General features: G+C 37.6%; 1 protein-coding gene across 4 annotated transcripts in view; it reads left to right on the forward strand.

Annotated features, from left to right (window-relative positions):
* Window positions 1-248: 248 nt before the first annotated feature.
* GRB14 (growth factor receptor bound protein 14) overlaps window positions 249-20,995 on the forward strand; it is a 42,979-nt gene continuing 22,232 nt past the window's right edge. For 2 of the 4 annotated variants that reach the window (XM_075180740.1, XM_075180744.1), the window contains exons 1-6: window positions 310-395; window positions 9,942-10,070; window positions 12,091-12,247; window positions 14,288-14,409; window positions 16,135-16,209; window positions 20,533-20,670. In XM_075180740.1, coding sequence (XP_075036841.1) covers window positions 9,960-10,070; window positions 12,091-12,247; window positions 14,288-14,409; window positions 16,135-16,209; window positions 20,533-20,670 — 603 coding nt within the window. In that variant the 5' untranslated portion in view covers window positions 310-395; window positions 9,942-9,959. Of the gene's footprint in view, window positions 396-9,941; window positions 10,071-12,090; window positions 12,248-14,287; window positions 14,410-16,134; window positions 16,210-20,532; window positions 20,671-20,995 lie in introns of all 4 variants that reach the window. The other 2 variants (XM_075180741.1, XM_075180742.1) reach the window with 2 other exon arrangements.

Raw genomic sequence — 20,995 nt, forward strand, 5'->3', positions numbered from 1 at the left:
AGACTTTGGCAGTCTAAGCAAAACATAATGTTGTCTTAATCTGACAATAGGGGCTTTGAAATTAAATATTTCCAGTGAATGTTGTCTGCCTGTCTTAAGTATTCTAAACACAAGTATCAGAGTGTGCTTCCAAGGACAAGAGGAGCCTTGAAAACATGCCTGGGATTGGCTGCTGGTTGGTGCTCTCCCACAGTTAGTTTTAATTGGCTTTGAGTATAGTTAGGATCACAGTTTCTTCGTCTGTGCAGTATTAGTACAACTCTGCAGTATCTGACGTGACTGCATATCCTGGACTATTATTCCAAGTGTAAACTACTGCGTGAAGCAGAAATATGAGTTTGTATGCAAGGAGAGTGACACTGCCTGCAATCACCCCACTGGTGCTACAGAAAAGGGTAGGGCATTCCAGTGTTTACTTTTATGTGTGACATGTCCTGTCAGTGACTGTGAGACGGGATTTGCAGCCAGATCTATCATTCTTCTTATTTTTACTGTGAGTGTGATGCATAATGTTACCTATGTATCTAAGTGTATGAAATATGCATTTATATCTATGACTAGTAGTATTGTACTTATAAGTCACACTGGCAGCATCTCAGAGCTGTTGTCCATTCATCTTTTAAAGTGGTTTATTTAAGGCATAATGTGACTTAGAATCCTCCTATATAAAAACTTAATTGTGTTACAGTAAATATATGTATTTGTTGCTTCCATACTTTTCATACTAAAATTATAGAGTGACCCCCCCCCAGAATTAATTTTGAAGTAATGTGTGAAATTGGGGTGAGGTTAAAAATGACCATAAATTTATAATAAAGAAAAATACACACAAGAAATTTGCTACGAATAACATCTGTTTAATGTGTTAAACTTTTTATTATAGAATGTAAGCTATCAACAACCTGGACTGTAATATACAATGTTAACTAGAGACAGGAGGATACACATCCTTATCATTGTTATATGAGTATAATTATCAGATTATATGAGCTACTGTGAATGCTGATTGCAATAAAAACACAATAAAACTACTGTATATTTCCAGGACTGGACAAAATAATGTATCTGGGTAAATTGTAATATATATATATATATATATATATATATATATATATATATATAGTGGAACATATATATATATATATATATATATATATATATATATATATATATATATATATATATATATATTTATATATATATATATATTTATATATATATATATATATATATATATATATCTATACGTAAACATTTATATATGTATACATATATGTATATATATATATATATATATTTATATATATTTATATATGTATAATATATATATATATATATATATATATATATATATATATATATATATATATATATATATATATATATCTGTTTTTATTACTTTTTAATGGTGATTTTGCCTATTTCAATATATTTCATTTTTTACAGACGCCAACTCACCATTTAAGGCACAATGGCCTTAAATATTAGTTTTTTTTGTTTCTATTTAACAAACAAACTCAACGATACATATTAGCAGTTGTGAACTATTTTAGAAGACAAACAATTGTTCAAAGGAAATAAAACCATGACACCAATCACCACCACCTTTTATTTATATAGTGCCCCCAATTACGCAGCGCTTTACAGATAATATTTGTCACTGACATCAGTCCCTGCCCCACTGGAGCTTACAGTCTAAATTCCCTAACACAGGCGCACAGAATAAGGTTAATTTTTGTTAGCAACCAATTAACCTACCAGTATGTTTTTGGAGACCAATGTATTATGGCATGGGACCTGGCATGGATGACAAATGATATGCACAGTATGATTTTCCTTATTATTTTTCTTCTTATTTAATAATACACCAGCACTTGTGTGCTGTAACTCAGACCAATGAATTAATACATATTCTAGTCTTTATTTTTCCCCAATCATAGTTGATATCTGGTTAGTTGCTACAGCTTACATCACCTTTGTGTTATCCGTGATATGTTTAGAATTAAACCCACCTGTTCTTTGTTTTCTGAAAGAGTCCCTTCAAGTAATACAAGTAGCATGTATTGTGTTATACTTAAAATAAATAAATTCATTACTGGCATATTCATTACAGGAACTTTGTCCTTTAATACAAACTGTAATATAATAGAAAACAAAGCAAATCCTGTAGCTTGTTTACATTGACTGAATGGAGCAACTCTGGCTTTTAATGTGCGCTGCATTGTGTCCTTATTATTCTATGCATTAAGCAAACAGATTTGCAGAGCTGATTAAACATGGTGACAACAGTGTATGTTGTCTGCTTTTCGTTTTATTCCTTGGTTAAATGTAACATGTTCCTCAGGCATCACGAAACATATATCTGTATGGGGGTTATGTCCTCCCAAGTCTTCCTTCCATACGTGGGTCTATTCAACCTGGTGGTTATGCAAATGTCCCGCTGCTTCATATTGTGATTTTTTTAGATATAACTTTATGTGTTATATTGTGATTTAGTTGTTACTTCTAAAGTTTATTCTACTTTATGAAAAGTATATCATTGATCTATAGTCACTAACCACCTAGATACTTTTTAGTTTAGTTATAAGCCCTTACTGTAACCCTGTTTGACCAATAAAAAATATCTTAACAGTCTATGCTCATACATCTACGGGGAGATCTCTTTATCTATACAGGTAAAACTCAGCATTTATCCTGTTCTTGCCTAGTTTCCCGGAACGTCCGGGAGATTCCTGAAATTCAGGGAGTCCTGCTGGACATTGCCCCTTCGAGATCTCCCTGGGGGGACATCTTAAAAGTTGTCAAATATGATATATTGCCCACCACCCATATGCTTGTCCCCCAAGTGCTGTGATGATCTAGTCAGTTAGCACATTCTACACTTTCCTTAGACAACTAATCTCGTTCTTCGCAGCATCTCCAGTTGTACAGCCTGCTTATAAACCATAAGTATAGAAATATGTTTATCATCATCATCACCATTTATTTATATAGCGCCACTGATTCCGCAGCGCTGTACAGAGAACTCATTCACATCAGTCCCTGCCCCATTGGAGCTTACAGTCTAAATTCCCTAACATACACACACACACAGACAGAGAGAGACTAGGGTCAATTTAGATAGCAGCTAAGTAACCTACTAGTATGTTTTTTGAGTGTGGGAGGAAACCGGAGCACCCGGAGGAAACCCACACAAACACGGGGAGAACATACAAATCCTACACAGATAAGGCCATGGTCGGGGATTGAACCCATTATTGACTATATATATATATATATATAAAAAAAAAATATATATATATATATATATATCTATCTATCTATCTATAGATATATAGATATATATACATATAGATATATATACAGATAGATAGATAGATAGATAGGTATATATATATATATATATATATATATATATATATATATATAGTTTTACAATATCTGCTATCTAATGTTTGTAACAGAGTTGACAGAAACCAGCTATTGTTTCTTTCAGTAACCTGTATATACACTATGGTCTTTGTGGGGTTAATAGAGTGAGTCTCTGACAAAAAGCCACCCCTTTTTCCGGGCGTGAAACTAGTGAGGCTGCTAACAGACTTATGGTCCCTTTTCATCACCCATAATAAACATTTTGGCATTTTGAATATATTTTGCCCACGGGAGGGGTTAGTGATTGGTGGGAGTACAACTGTTTTCTTTGGTGATTGATATCATCTTATAACAGTTATGCCTAAAAGTGAGTGTGATATTATTTACACATGAAATACATCCTTGATACGTAATAGTTTTAAATATTTGACAAGTAAAATCAGGTGTTATTGTAATGAAATATTCTATAGTTAATTGTTCTTTACCTTGTGTAAGGTTATGGTAGTTATCAATCTTTTGAAATATGAGATAGGTCCGACGTGGCAGGTATGTGAGTGGAGCTATTATATCTATCATATCACCTTGTGTAACACATTAACCATTTAGCAGCTGTTTTCCGAATTGATTATATTTTATCAATGTATTTTTGGAAAAAGGGCCTACATTTATCAATAATAACTTATAAAGTGTCAATATAACTTCCTTCCTCCTACTATTAATACATTTTTCTATACAACCAAGTAGAACCATTGGTTTACTCTACAGCTATAATATACAAAACATTTTATAACCTTCAAGTCACATTCTAGACAATAATGGTTAGCATTTTTGCCGCACAGCACTGGAGTCATGCAGACAGGCCTTATCTGTGCGGAATTTGTATGTTCTCCCCGTGTTTGCGTGGGTTTCCTCCAGGTACTCCAGTTTCCTGCCACACTCCAAACACTGATTGGTTGGTTCATTGGCTGCTGACAAAATTAACACTAGACTGCGTGCCTGTGTGTGTGCGTGTGTGTCTAAAGCATTTGTATTGATCCTCTTTTTGTTTTATTTAAGGACTTAGATAATAATAAACACATAATAGTTTGTAAGTATCCGGATTAGTCTAAGTTCTTTTAATACCCTTAAGACCCATGGGTGCAGACCATGTGAAGCCAATGACTTATCTATTTTTCATTTTAATATTTGCAGAAAAACTTCATCTGTAGTAAATCCAGTTTTGTCATCGGGACAGTGGTAAATATTTTTCTGTGTAGTGTACGTATTTTACCTTTATAGCTCTCCTAACTTAAGCACTTTTTTAGTTTGAGATTTGCATATCCTTCATTTTTTTTATTAACATTCATGTTTGTTATACTTGCAGCTAATACCTCCTTTTTTTTATTGAATTACTCTTTCTGAAGTACTGGGAATGAAATGGTTAATTAGACTGTTGATAATTCATGATCTCTGTTGATGTGTATTAAACTAGAGATTAACTATATTTGGCAGGAATTAAAATACCCCTGACTAAAGGGCAGACATTATTTGAAAATCTTTTAATTCTTGCATCTGCACATAACAGGCTAAATTCAGCTGTTCTTAAGTATAAAATTAAGGTAATGAATTATGGTAAAGTAGTTTAATTATGATTCATATGACAGTATTTGAAATATGTGCAAATATTGACATTTACATTATTTTACAACAATATATTTGTAGTTTCATTGATTAATTCAGCTCATTAAATGTAGTTTTTTTTTATTGTATACAGTAATATACACAGTATTTTTCGGGTAGGCCACCTGCGCTGTATGGTGTGCAGACTTATTTGTGTTTAGTAAGACACAGATAATAAGATGACACTAAAGGGCCTATTCATCATTGTACAGCCCATCTCTGGAGAAAACTATTATTTCTATGGCAGCTGTTTGCTCCAGATTTTTGGATTATCACAGTTCCATAAATAGACCCCTAGAGTTGAAACTGGGTCTCAAACAAGTCACTACAAAAATAACAGTTCATTCATACCGTTCTTCCAACATTCCCACTTATGTACTCAAATGTCTACTCCACTCTCACTTTGAATACTCTCACTAGCTCCCAAAATTGTTTGCCTGAATTCCAAGTTTAACATATATACAGTTCATGCTTTGGAAACTGTACTCTTTTTCTGTTAATTCCTAATTTTCTAACTCATGTAAATATCTTTTAGGACCATCACCACCAGTAGCCGTGTCTAATTACCCCGCCCGCGCCCAAGCAGAATTGTAGACTTGACCATTCCTCCTATGAGGTTCTATGAGAACCTTGACTCAGGTAGCACCATCCCAGGAGCAGAAGAGATGAGGTTCTTCCTGACCCCTAACTTGAGTCTCGCCACCACCCCCAATGCTCTGTAAACTAGTCGCTCTTTAATAGTTCATTGCAGAAGGTTCCTAGATGGACATGAGCCTCCTAAGCAAATGCTGTAGCACACCAGCTGACAACATGAGATGAGATGGGGCAGGAGACATAGGGGCAGGTTCTCTCATGAACCAACACCACTTAATTTTTCAGTCACTGCACTACAGCAGTGTGTGGTCAGTGAGTAAAGCATCTGAGGGACAGGTGGGGGCAGATAACATGTGTCGGGTGGTAGAAGAGGTCGGAACACCCATTGATTATTGCCCATTTCAAGGAAGTTTTCGTCTAAGCCAGCTACGTCTAAATGTGTAACTAAGTTAGCCAGTACTTAAACAATATATTATTCTATTATTTATTTGTAGACTTACTAGGAACGTTTAATAATTAGGAGAATTGCATCTTACACCCCAAATTAGAACTGAGGTACAATCTTCCTAAATATGTCAGTGTAAAGAGTAGAGTAAAACCATGCAGGGCATCTGTTTCTGCAATGGTTTAGGTAAAATGAAGTGATCTTGCTATTGAACATTAGTCTAACACAGGAGATATCAAAAATATGAACTAATGTGGCAATTTATTAAAATTGATTAGTCGGGGCAGCTGCTCCAATTCTCAAAAGGGGACTACGGGCTAGAATTATTTATCACGCTCTGGAAAGCTGAGATTTTTGGGGCTTGACCCCGACAGCTAACGTTATCTGAAGATGGCCTCAGCCGTTCTTCCCTATGAGGAGAGCATCACATCCCCCCTCCATCCTATAGTATATTGTACTCTGAGCAGGCATGGCCTTATTGCCGTAGATGACTAGTGTAAAGGCCAGGTCAGATCCTGGGAATAAAGTAATCACCATTGCAATCACTTTTCTATAGGCTATTCACCGGGACAGGTTTCTATCAGAATCGCTGTCCCGGCTAATCAATTTTAATAAACTGTCACGTTAATTGATTTCTTATCATTGTGATAAGATATGATCATTAGCGTGCACAATAGGTGATGGGTCTTAAATAGACCCTATATTTTACATATGTTTGGACCTGATTGTGGTGTACGTCTGAAGTATAGGCTGCATCCTGTTGTAGATTTTCGGTAAGAACACTAAGAAGTGGTCTGGGTGAACTTCAATAGAATATTTATTTGAACATAAGGAATGTTCATGACAAAATTGCAGTTGACGGTTTTTAAAGAGCAATGTGTAAAGCTACTTTTTGACATATGTAAAACACTGTGTATAACTGATATGAATAACATACCTGAAGTATCTGAACCGTTTATACTTGGAATGTATTGAATTCCTTGAGGTCCTACTCCCCATTAACACTTCTATACTTGAACTGTCCACTTGTGTAAATAACTCACATTGTTTTAAGTTAATATTCACCTCTGTCCTGACCTTCCCTGCCCATATACAAGCCCATAGGAAATCATGTCACTTGTACCTTCTCACTAAACATCCTCATTTGTAGCAACACTATTAAAATGTTAATACATGCACTAATCATTTGTCATCTCAATTACTGCAACCCTGGACTAACCTCTTTCATTACCTTCAGTTCTTACTCAAAGCATCCCTTGGAATGTTTTAATTTTCATACTAATAGTTTTACTAATGTTGCAAGCAGTCAGGTCACCAGCTCTCTAATCCTCCAAAATATAATTCTTATCCACAAAGCGTTGTGTGATGTTTTATTTTCTTACATTTCCTCTGTAGTGTCTATATATTGCCCAGTCACACTCTTCAATCTGCCAAGATTCTCCATTTATCATACCACCACACTACCATCTCCTACTCTCATTCCCAAGGCTTTTCCCCATCCTCTGTAATGCATTATGTCTGTCAATCACACTATTCCCTATTTCCCAAAGATTTAAACATGCCCTGAAAACACATTTCTTCAAGAAGCTTACCATACTCCCTAAATACCATATCATTACTTTCCAATAGTATACAATATTTAGGGAGTGGGATTACACCCAACCTCTATCACATTCCCCAATGCTATGCAATATCATCATTATCACTTGTTTACAGCAATTAACAACTTTCACCCAGTCTTCTGTTACATCATCCATGCATATCTGATTCATATTGCCTTTAAGAACTGTTTCTGCACATTAACTAGCTGGGTGACTGGTCCCTTTAACAATTCTTAGCATCATCTGGAATAAAAGACCTGCACATCGGTTGGATACAATGTTGGATTTTATTCACTCATTACAAATATAATTTGCGACAGACTCCACTGATATTAGAGGGCAAGTATGGGCAATAGTCTCTTTCTCTTTCACGGTAGCTAAGTGGTTAGCACTTTTGAGGTCTAGAGTTCAATTCCTGACCATGACTTTATCTGTGAGGAGTTTGTATGTTCTCCCCGTGTTTGCATGGGTTTCCTCCGGGTGCTCCGGTTTCCTCCCAAACTCCAAAAACATACTAGTAGGTTAATTGGCTGCTAACAAATTGACCCTAGTCTGTGTGTGTGTGTGTGTGTGTGTGTGTGTCTGTGTCTGTCTGTGTGTTAGGGAATTTAGGCTGTAAGCCCCAATGGGGCAGGGACTGATGTGAGTGAATTCTCTGTACAGCGCTACGGAATTAGTGGCGCTATATAAATAAATGATAATAGTAATAATAATAATAATACAATCTTAGGTGGTCTATAGGGTAAATTCATCCCTGCCAGGATGGGAATTGTATTTTTTAACTCTTTTGATAGTAAGGAAACTTTTACATCAGAAAATGTATATTTTACTTTGGCCTTACTTATTACATATTAATGCTGTTCTAGTTGCTTCAAGCTGTACTTTGCATTACAAACAGGGAATGTTAGTTCTACATAGTACAATATATGTTAAGCTGACCAACTCGCGCCAAAGTCTTGCCCTTCTGGCCAGTCCTAAACTAAATATAAATATGAATTCAACCTGAATCATTGCTATGTTTTGTAACAGGACGGCGTCTTGCCTGCACCTGCATGTGGACCTAATATTCCCTGTTTTTAATACAGACTACAGTTTGTAGTAGCTAGATTAGCGTTAATAATATCTTTGGTAAGTGCAGAGGATCCAGTGTATTTTTGTTTACACAATGTAGTCACACCTCTCTTGCACCCCAGGTTTCAGTACTTTGCATTTATTAAATACTTGTGGTAGAGCACAATACTTTATAGCCAATTATGTACATACTATAGCGTTATCATCTATGTGTATATGTGTGTACCTATGTCAGAGCTAACATCTAATATTTCCATCTCCTTCAAATAAAGTTTAGTGCTTGCATTACTTCACTTACTAAAACTAGGAAAAACAAACAGAGTGAAACACAGACCAGTTCTATACAAAGATTACTAATCAGCAAAGTTAAACAAGGCAAAAAAAAATAAAAATAGAAGCATAGATTAAACCAAGAGAAAAAAAAAACCTGCTTGCAATAAAAAGCTTATATTGTATTTGAGTATGACTAAGTACACCATTCTGTGTTTGATACATGTCACCCGGAAGTAGGATGGAACAAAGACTGTATTGTGGTGTTTTGAAAAGAAATCTTTTACAATGACAGGATTTGAGAAATTAGAATGTCAAGGTCGGCGAAGGTTAGGCATTAATGACAAATATACATATTTTATAATTGAGGAAATGATCTGTCCTACCAGTGCTAGGCTGGAACTCTGAAAAAAATTAATTATACTCGTCCAAGATAATTTGTGAGCGTAGTGTGAATGGATTTCTGTGTTTATGGAAAGTTCTAACTACATGAACACGATATGCAAAATAAATCATACAAGGGATTAGTAAGGGTTATTTACTAAAGGCAGCACCATGCAGAATAGCTTGTCCAGCATGCACTCACCTCTGTCGGCTCATGTAATCATGTTTTGTCACCTAGAATATGCAAAAGTATAGATTTAATATGGCAGTGCAGGCACTTATCACTAATGTTTGCCATTTTTGCATACCCCCTTTGTTAAATGAACTATAGCATGAAAAACATACTGCTGGTCTTCTCTACCCAGAGTTGTCTCAACAAAATCTCGAAAAAGAATATGTGCCCCCTTGTAATATAAACTTATCAATGTATAATGTATCTCTGATCAGAAGAGGGTAGACATCCTTGGAGTGTAGCGCTGAAAGATGCAGAGAACCTTTATATCAAGAATTCATGTGAAGAGAAACACTTGTAATTTGTTATTCAGGATGGACACTACCATTAGATGAAGCTAAGTGGTTGCCTAGAGGGCCAATGGTTAGGGGCACATAAAACTCCGGATGAGGGCTGTGAAGAACGTACCAATCCTTTCCAAGCAGCTCTTGTTCCTCTCCAGGTGACCCGAGATTCTCTGTGACAATATACCTCTTAGAGGTCAACTCAGTAATATATATATCTTAAATCCTCAATATCCCTTGCAGGACCATAGACCTGCCACGTCCTCCCCCCTCCCTCTCCCCAAGCCCTTTGTTCTGATTATATTATTTTAAAGTTTGTCTTTTCAGTTTTTTTCTTTTTTCTGCAGATCTAAATGATATAAATGTTTATTGAAATGATTAAGACCATATTGATACCCTATGTGACTAGTGACACATTTATTGTACTAATTGATCATGTGGTATATGTCTGTTTTTTTGTATCTGTTTCAATACACAATCTGTGTATTGAAACAGATACAAATTACACAATTCAATTACGCAAAACATACTCCCGATGAGGAGCAACTGATGTTATCTCCACTTCTCACCTGTTACGGCAAGAAGCAGCAGGGAAGGGGGCACAAGACTGCTGTTCTCACCGGCAATAGGACTTTTCGCTTATTGCTAAATCTGCCCCAAGTCTCTTATATGCTTCCCCGTGTTTGATCTACATGTCTGCTCACATCTGCTCTATGTCTCTTTCCCAGGTCTTACACATTTTACTTGTCTGTTCTCCATGTACACTAACGTGCTTTGCATTGTCTGCTTCTCCATTTCCCTATATCTGCTCCCTTATTTCTACAATAATTTATGTTGGAACCCCTGCTTGTCCCCCTATGTTTGTTCCCTTATGTTTGCTCCCACATTGTACTTTTTATTTCCTCTCTTATGACTACATTATGCTTCCACAGTAGCTTGTCTGCTTCTCCATGCCTGGCAGCCTACCCTCCATTCCACAACACTTCCTCCTTCTCTTCTGGTAGCATCAGATGGTGAATTGTTAGAGCACTGTATAATAACATCATCGCGAAGCGCTCCAGAACCCTGATGAAAAGGTTCTATGTGCAGGGAGCGGATCATGGTGCTAACATAAGAGGTGGAGAAAGCGGTGTGCAGTGAAATCGAGTCATGACTCCAGCTGAAATGTAGACTCAGTGGCACTGTAAGCGACACACCACCTTCCAGTGCCATAATGATGTCCGTCCTTACTCCATGCTCATTTGAAGTAGCACGGTCACAAGGCAAAACTTATTTTAGCAAAAAAAATAATACCAGCCCACTATCAGTGCCCTCGATCGCCTATATGGCCATGCCTACAAGTATTTTGTTGAACTGTGGAAGGAATCAGAGCAGCTGGATGAAAACCCCACTAAACATAATGGGGACATACAAACTCTATGCAGATAGCGGCCTGTTTGGAATCAGACCCAGGACTCCAGTACTGCAGAGTAACAATGTAACCTCTATAAAGCCATTCCATGAACTTTGGCTGTATATCAGCCCACAAATGAGAAGAACTGTGGATACATATAAAACAAACCGTGGATGCATAATGGCTAAGTAGATTTGGCCAGTATGGGTGGTGAGCCTCAACTTTCATAGACATATGTTATATGATCAAAACGCTCAGACTTCACACAGTTAAAATAATTCATTGAATATATGTGTTTAATCTACTATATAAATGCCTAGTGGCGTGTGTGAAAAAAAAAAAAACAAGCTGCAGCGCCACCTGCTGGGCAGAGTTATACACTGACCTATATATTTCTTGAAGGAGAAGTGACAGTTGGGAGTGGTTGGTGGTTGCCGGGGGTGACAGTGGGGAGTTTTTAACACCTTAAGTAGCTTGATGAAGGATGTGGCGATGAAGATGAAGGATGAGGTGATGGAGAAAAATGATGAGGTGGTGACATGTGGACAAAACCACGTTAAAAAAGGGCGCTTGCATCGGGAAGTAACGCTCTTCCCCTGAGGAGGCCTGGGCTAGGCCCAAATGCATGACAAGAACCTTTTTAACACCTTAAGTAGCTTGATTTGACTAGAATGCATGAGTATCATGCACGGGTTAACTTGTAAATAGTATGTGTTTAATAAAACTAATTGAATTTATGTCATATGTATGTGTTTAATAAAACAATACTATTCACATTATTGCAGGTGATTAAAGTTTTCAGCGAAGATGGGACCAGCCGAGCTTTGGAGGTGCCAAATGATATAACAGCTTTGAATGTATGCCAGCTGTTGATTCAAAAGAACCATTATATTGATGACCAGAACTGGACATTGATTGAGCAGCTCTCCACATTATGTCTAGGTCAGCATTTTTTTATTTTCAGTTGTTTTTCCTTAACACGTAGTTTGGGTCACATCATGGGTAACTAATATAATTGTATTTGCACCCTGCCTTTTATGATTTTCACTAATGTATTTCAGTAGAGGAGAACGAATGCCTGCCATAACTCTAAAGTGCTTATTACAAAACACAGCACACTTTAATAAAGAAAAAATATAAAACTAGCCAAATATTATCAGGCATATAAACTTTTAAAGCCTATATTAGTTTATGAAAAACTTAAATCTGTAAGTACAATTTTGAAAGTAGTTCGTTCAACCCTAGAGCCCAAAAGTAGGTCCTCTGATGACCCACCCAAAGGTAGCCCACTATGGGAATGGCAGATGCCCCCCTGCCTCCAGCCCAGCCTGCCCCTGGTCTCCAACAATCCCTGAATCTGAATGCAGTATCTTGAAAGAGAGTAGTAAAAATTCCATGAAATGGGTCATCTGTATTCTATGGTGATGGTCCACAGTGTTCTACACGGATGGGTGTCATCTTCCATGTACAGTAAGGCGCAACCCATGAACCCATTTTACAAAAGCAACAGTAACATCTCTGTATTTGCCCCTATGAGAGTTCCATTTGATATTTATATAGTAGCCCCCTGGTGCAGGCAGAATTTAACATTCTACAAATTAATTTAGAACTGGCAGACCAAGTTGCCAAAGGTGTACTGAAAAATCATTTGGAATTAGAGAAACTTCAAAAATAACATCAATTTAAACCAAGTGATGCTATAGTCAACTTTTTACATTCTTAGACTTCTTTTTTGTTCAAATTACCTCTAATAAAAGATTTGAGAATTAAAACTATTTGTCCTAAGCAGCAAATAGTTCTGAGCACCACTGGAAAGGGCTGCATTCAAAATCATGTTACAACTCATAATGATCTGTTTTTTCAACGTGATGATTTACAAACCGGTCAGCTTAGAGGGTGCTGAGATTTTAGTTGCACAAACCTGAACCCAAAAGAGATTTTTTTAATTTTTTTTTAGAATGCGTTTTATATGTTTGTGTTTTAAGGCATGTATAATGCATGTAAATGGGTGTGATGCTAGAAACCATGGCTTCTAGAGTTACCATTTTTGCATTAATCACATTTAATGCATCTGGAAGTCTACAGTGAAGACAGGGGCGGAATAGTGTATTGCTGGACAACATAGCAAAATTTGGGCAGGGGCCTGACAATGCCATTCTTTCCGCCAAGCTCCATTGCTCTGCTCTCCAAAGACCAGAGCGTGGGACCTCTTATGGGCAAATGCGGAACAGCGTATTTGCATGAGCCACTCAGAGGAGGTATTATTATTAATATTATTATTATTATTACCACTTATTCATATAGCGCCACCAATTCCGCAGCGCTGTACAGAGGACTCACATCAGTCCCTGTCCCATTGGGGTTACAGTCTAGATTCTCTGACACACAGACACATAGAATAGGGTTAATTTGTTAGCAGCCAAGTATGTTTTTGGAGAATGGGAGGAAACCCACGCAAACATGGGGAGAGCATACAAACTCCTCACAGATATGGCCATGGTCGGGAATTGAACTCATGACCCCAGTGCTGTAAGGCAGAAGTGCTAACCACCATGCCACCGTGCTGCCCAATCTTCTTGGCTCTTTGGATAGCAGAGTGGAGACCAAAGAGAGGGCGGGACCTCAGAGAGGGAGGAATGACCTAACATTGCTGGGCCCTCCTCACCCCCAGGCCCCATAGATGTCGCACCCCTCGCTCCCCCCATTGTTGTGCCCCATGAATGAAGGATACTACAAGTAACAACACAACTAAAACATTGGTGGGTTTGAGGCATTAATGTCAATAAGGGGGAGGGGAGGCCGATAGGGGGGACTCCAAACACATATACTTCTAGCCAAAACACACGTAGTGCCTACAGTAAGAGCTATCAGCGATCTAATAATTACAATTTACATGTGTGCCTTTACAAACCCTTTAATATCTGTATTGGGTAACTGCCGGTTACAAATGTTAACATGAGTGGAAATTTGTTTTATTTGCAGAAAGAATTCTAGAAGATCACGAGTTGGTAATTGAAGTGCAGTCAAAGTGGGATATGGAGGAAGATTGCAGATTTTGCTTCAGGAAATATTATACAAAATATGAATTTTTTAAAAATCCAGAGGTAGGGCCCTTATTCACATTTAAAAATAGCCAAAATGCCTTAATATAAGTTATGCTCTTTTCACTTTTATATGTTATTTTGTGATTGTGTTTCTTCAAAATATTATACGGTTATTATAAATTCCAATGAAAGTTCATGGATGCTTAATTATTATTGATGCTAATCAATCCATACATCATTTTGTAACAATATGCAGTACAATGTTATACTGTATTTGCTAGAATGGATCAGAGATGAATTAAATTTTCAAAACACCAATAGAGGAGATTTCTATTGTAATTGTCGGCAATTGGATTCCTATCCGATCTCATAACTATATTGGATTACTTGTGTGCGCTCAGTTGAGGGCAAGCAGGGGTATTCCATTGCAGATCACAAATAATGAAAAATATCATTATTATTATTATTTTGTCATCGGAACGTGCCAGAGATAACAATATAGTTCACAGGTTTTTATACATATGTTATCACTGCTCATATATTTAAATGCATAAGACATTCACACTCCATCTGATTCTGATAAATGAGCACCAGTCAGTAGTAACTGCATTCTGAGGAATGACTCTCATCTGCTTATAGACAAAATTCATATGTCGCACTGTGTAGCCATAGATCCATATATACTGTCTACTGTAAGTTAGAAGCAGGTCCTCTAATAGTGCATAGCCCACAAATAATCAGATCATTTTTGCAAAACATGTGTGATAGCAGCGTGAGGAACCTTTATAGATAGGAGCATACTGGTGAGTCTGCATTTATATTCTTTCTATAGTCTATGTTTACTGAATTATGGCCATCTTATGTGAAATAGTTTAGGGCATACTTGCCCACTCTCCTGCAATTCCCGGGAGGCTCCCGAATTTCGGGGAGTCCTCACAGACCCCTGGAGGAGTAGGCAAAGCTCCCGCATGTGCCAAAATTCACGGCAGTAAATGGAGGGGGCGAGGCTTAACCACTAAGTCACCGTGCTGCCCATGATCACCTTTTTCCTCTGACCTCAGATAGGCTTATAATTTACATAAGACTCTCCTTATTCTTGCATATCAGTGTATATCAACTTGGTATTGGCCCTTTCAAAGTGGCCGCATAGAGGCCGGAGAGCACAGCGAACTCCCTCTTCCTCCGGGTATGTCACGTGACCTCCCTGCACTGTGCAGAGCAGGTCACATGACGCAGAAGTCGTCTGCCTCTGTTCTGACTCCGCTCTGGCTCCGTTCTCTGCTTATTAATTAGAGAATAAGATATGGAGCAGCCGGCTGGGGCTGAAGGCTCGGCAGGCCGTTGTCCACATGTTGCCCATCATTACTATGTACGAGAATCACTAAACTAGGCAATGTGTGAGGACCAGGGATAACTATTCTCTTGTGTTACTAGCTAACAATATTATTGTTTTTATTTCTAATGTTTTTCTTTAATAATTTATGCTTATTTTTAACAAAAATGTTATACTTGGTGTTTTGACTTATTTGTGTTTTGAGTAGTACCCGAGGATTGGGAACTATTGATTTACACAGTATCTGAATGAGGCCCATAGGCCGTTTTGCTGTTAGGTCACGAGACTACTAGTTTTACCATTAATATTGTTCTGAGCAGTAATTATATATAAATACAACAAGGTTTATAATAGAGCAAAATGTAGAAAATACAGATGGCTATTTTAGTAATATAACTATTTATGTCAAGTGTGCGTGGTTTTATTTGTATTTAATGATTTCATGTTAACAGAACTATTTTCCAGATTTAATGCTGTCCTATTCAAGTGAAGTTAATGGTGCAGCAAAGTCTGTTGATACAATAAAGGTGAGTAATGATCTCTGAAGATCATATTTTTCCTCTACCTGCAAGGTTATATTTAGAGATAAGGTCTGCTATTTGTGATGACATATTTTACAATAAAGTGGAGCTGTCATCACAAACTAATCTTCTGACCCAATAGCATAATAACAACTTATGTATTTATTTCACTAAACGTACAAATACTCCTATCAATTTGTTTTAGAAATCTTTATTTTTTTTATATATCGTCTTCCTTTATTTTGCTGCCAATATCTCTGTAATGCTAGTGGAAATCTGAACAGAGAATAGAATCAATAAGCCTTCTAGTAGTAGAAGAAGAAGAAGCCTGGCTTCTACTGTAACTTTGACTGTCTCCTGCAGCTTAAATTGCAGCTCTATCTAATATTTCGACATAAAATGCAGAAAGCACAGTTACACACATTTGCAGATATATGATAAGCCACCCGTCAAGGCTCTTCTGCTAATATGGTGGTCCTAACTCTAAACAATGAGAGTCCCTATATTGGGTCTTACATTCATGGCTTTTTAAATTGAGAGCTACTTTACCAAGAGATACCCCAGGAACCTCCAAACAGCAATAAAGGACTAGTTATATCTTCTTCAGTATCACAAGTGGTCAATGCTAAAATAAATTTTGGATACATAAATATCTCATTCTCATGGTTGTAGAACAAGGCAGATACCAACTTCTAGTAACTGTAGACATAGTCCAAAGTAAAGCCCATACTCTGGAAACTGTAAAATGCAGAGCCCATCTTTTGGTGACTGTAATATAATCCACACACCATACACCATAATCTGGTTACAATCCAGCCGAAATTGGGACAATTGTCATGCAATGCAGGACCCATATTCTAATAATTATGATACAAAGCACATTGAATATAGCGCATGCGCAGCAGCTCCGTTTTGACCATCCTCAGCTGCGCAGCATCAGCGTGCCAGATAAAAGTGGTCAACGTGCAATGTCTGGCATGATTGCAGGCTGACCCCTGTTCTAGTGAATATAGTATAATATAGAGTCCATATTCTAGTGAGTATAGCACAATAAAGAATCCATATGTTAGTGAATATAGCACAATATGGAGTCCATATTCTAGTGAATATAGTACAATATAGAGTCCATATTCTAGTGAATATAGTACAATATAGAGTCCATATTCTAGTGAGTATAGCACAATATAGAGTCCATATTCTAGTGAGTATAGCACAATATAGAGTCCATATTGTAGTGAGTATAGTACAATATAGAGTATGTATTCTAGTGAATGTAGTACAATAGTGAACAAATATTGTGGTGAATATCGTACAATACAGAGTCCATATTCTAGTGAATAAAGAACAATACAGAGTCCATATTCTAGTGAATAAAGTACAATACAGAGCCAACATTCTCTTGGCTGCAGAACATACTAATCCCAAATTGTAGCAATTATACAAAGCATGGCCCATATTCTAGTGACTATAATACAAAGTAGGAAACATATTCGGATGACTATATCAGAATGCTGACCCCTTATCTAATGACTATAGTACAATGCAGAGTTCTGTCCTGGTAACAACAGTGCAGCTACACATTTGATTATACCTATCTGAGCTGCATTACATTCACATGAATTGCATAGCCTGCTTCCTCAGAAGTCCGCTCTCCTCACTACTAAAGTAATCTCTCCCTTCCTCATCTCTCATTGGCTGAACATGTTCAGCCTTTGCTCTCTGTGTAGACTGGAAGCTTGAGCAGCCTATTCAAAAAGTTGCAGCATGGGAACAGCTGCTTAGTGGAAAGTGAGTTAGTGTCCAGATCACAGGACTCAGGAAACTCAGATAGGTCCAGACAAAGGGTTGGGTACGTGATCCCGACTACAACAACACCCACAACGGCTTACCCGACTTGACAAGTGCAAAGCTCTCAGTGACGAAAGACTGGTAAGATCGAAGGTTTGAAATGACTACCTGCCACGATTGGGAGGACTGAAGAAGCTGGCACACAGAAAGTCACGTGACTTTCTGGGAGTATACTATTGTTAGGGGTGTTAAAGGAGTAGATGTAGAAAGTAGAAGCCTTGCTATAAAATATTGTACATCCGGCACCTCCTTGCATCACTCCCTTAAAACCCTAATAATAGTACCGCAGACAAAGCAGGCGGTAATCTTATGGGTGGTTCACCTCTGGCTCATTCCAGGGAAACTTTAAACCATTAATGGGCCTTGTACTAAGGTTGCATTAGTTTATTAGGACGAGCAACTGAAATATGTTCAAATTAGTTTTGCTTTTATTTTGATGCCACTTTTGCCCATTTATTAAAATGGCCTTAATTGAGTGGTAAGGTAACATGAAGAAAATGACAATATGTACTAACTTTAAAATACAAAGGACAAATATTTATTTCAGCGCTAGCAACCAATAGCAACCTTCATTTTATGGTAGGCCTTCATAAGCAGGCTTATTCTAGGCCAGAATATTTACAGTAGTATTTTCTGTTCCCCTATACTTACATGCTCTGCCTCTCAGTGACCACATTAGCATGCTGACACTCTTACTAAAGTGGTAAATGTCAGACCATGACTGACAGCTCTGACATAACCCCATCTCCAGTAGGCGGTGCTAGAGCATTGGCATATGAATGAGGTCACTGCTACAAGAAGTGAGCATGGATTCCTCAAAAGGGAGGAGAATCAAAGGGTTAGATTCAATTAGCCATGAGCTCCTGTAGGAACCTCACACAATGTGTCTCTGTGGGATGTTTCAAGTAATAATCTTTTTTCGTTTTTGTTCGCACCTCGTAGGGGTGCTAGCAAAAATGAGCAATGTTTTCCACATCATAATTGCGGTGTATTTGTACCAAAAATCATTGTGAGAGTTTCCTCAAAGGACCTCACATCTAATTAGATTTCCACCTGTCATGGAGATGAAATGGTGCATTAAAATGCAATGATTTGGCCCATAGACTACACCTTAAAACATTTAGACTTTCTCTTTTACTTATATTTGCAGAGCATATTGTTTTGTCATTGATAGTTTTCCCAGATCTCTATATATGAAAAATGTCATGTTTATTATACTGTTAAACCAGAGACCTGGTAATCTTCCTGTTTTTGCAATTTTGTAATCATTCTAAACAAAAAATTGTATAAGCTATTGACAAGTTCCAGTCATACAGTAATACCTTTTATGGTAATTATAATATCTGGATTAATTCTTCGTACAAGATAATTAATTAAGAAATTCAATAATGTAGAGTATGTGTACAAAAGGGCAGAGATAATGTTTGCAGACACAATTGACAATTAATGATAAATTCACATTGAGATATTAAATTGTTATTAATTATATTATTATTGTTATTATTATTATTATTAGAAGAGAGTAATGGCATTATAAGTTGCAGGATACAGTTTATAAATTGCTTCAGCAGTTTGATTCCTCATGATTTAAAACAAATAAAATGTTAATTGTTTTTCTGTTCACATGTATTTTTCACATAAAGGTTATAATGCTCTTTTAATCCTTGTTTACCTCTATTATTAACATAGCACCTACAAATTACAAACTGCTTCACAGAGAATATTTAATCATTTACGTCAACTCCTGGAACAAATCCACGCAACATATAGGGCCTGATTTATTAAGAAACGTAAATGCCGATATGTGCCATATTTTACGTTAAATTGCTCTGTGACATTCCAAATGTGGTCATTTCCCGTGTTAAATGGACTCACAGGCAACTCCCTGAGAATGTTTTGCCACCATAAACTGAGCTCACTACATCGCCAGGTAGACTGTGTGTATTTATCTCTATGACTCTCAGTAAGACCCCAAGGCCATGCATGCAACCTGAGGCCACAATTCAGCAGGGCAGGTGGATATAGACATTTGTTATGACCAGGGCCGGATTAAGGGAATGGAGGCCCCTGGGCTATGGGGGCCTCCATTCCCCCTGTGAGGCCCCCAATGTGAGCCGCCCGCCGCCCCCCGTGAGGCCCCCCCCCCAAGCACTTGCCTGTCACTGCAGTCCTCCTTCTGCGGCGCGCTGTAAGCTCCTTACTGAGGAGATCTCGCGAGAGTTCGTGAACTCTCACGAGATCTCCTCAGTAAACAGATTACTGAGCGGGGACGGAGGACTGCATTGACAGTGCTCAGCAGCATTGATCGGGATGGGGGCCCCCGCACCGATCAATAATGCTGCTGAGGACTTTGAAGGGCCCCCTGGATGCCCGAGGCCCCTGGGCTATAGCCCAGTTAGCCCTAGGGTTAATCCGGCGCTGGTTATGACTTGTATACTAATTCTTCCTTAGCATCAGCTGTACCTTTTGTTTTATGTTTAGATGTTTCTGAGTACAAGCACATATCCTGAAGTCCACGGTTACTTATATATGTCAGAAAAAGGGAAAAAATCATGGAAGAAACTGTTTTTTGTATTACGACGCTCTGGGCTATACTTTTCAACTAAAGGAACATCAAAGGTAAAGTTCAGGAAAAGTTGTCAATGTTTTAATATTTTCTTCAACTCTGCCGTTTGAACATATTAGATGAAAACACCTTTAACTTTAATATTTAAAGTGTGGTTTTCAGGCATTTTCCAAAGATGGTTATCTTGTCATTTTATGCAGGCAATATATTTTTTTTCAAGGCAAAAAGAGAGGATATTACGCTTTCATACTGCCGCCCCGGCAATATCCCGGGTTTTTCAAGCCGGGTTTTTGCCGGGGCTCGGAGCGTCCCAGCTCAGAAACACCATTCATACTGCACCTCGGACCCGGGAATTTCCCGGGTTGACCTCATTCATAC

The sequence above is a fragment of the Mixophyes fleayi genome, chromosome 7, assembly GCF_038048845.1.
Source record: "Mixophyes fleayi isolate aMixFle1 chromosome 7, aMixFle1.hap1, whole genome shotgun sequence".
NCBI classification, from domain to species: Eukaryota; Metazoa; Chordata; class Amphibia; order Anura; family Limnodynastidae; genus Mixophyes; species Mixophyes fleayi.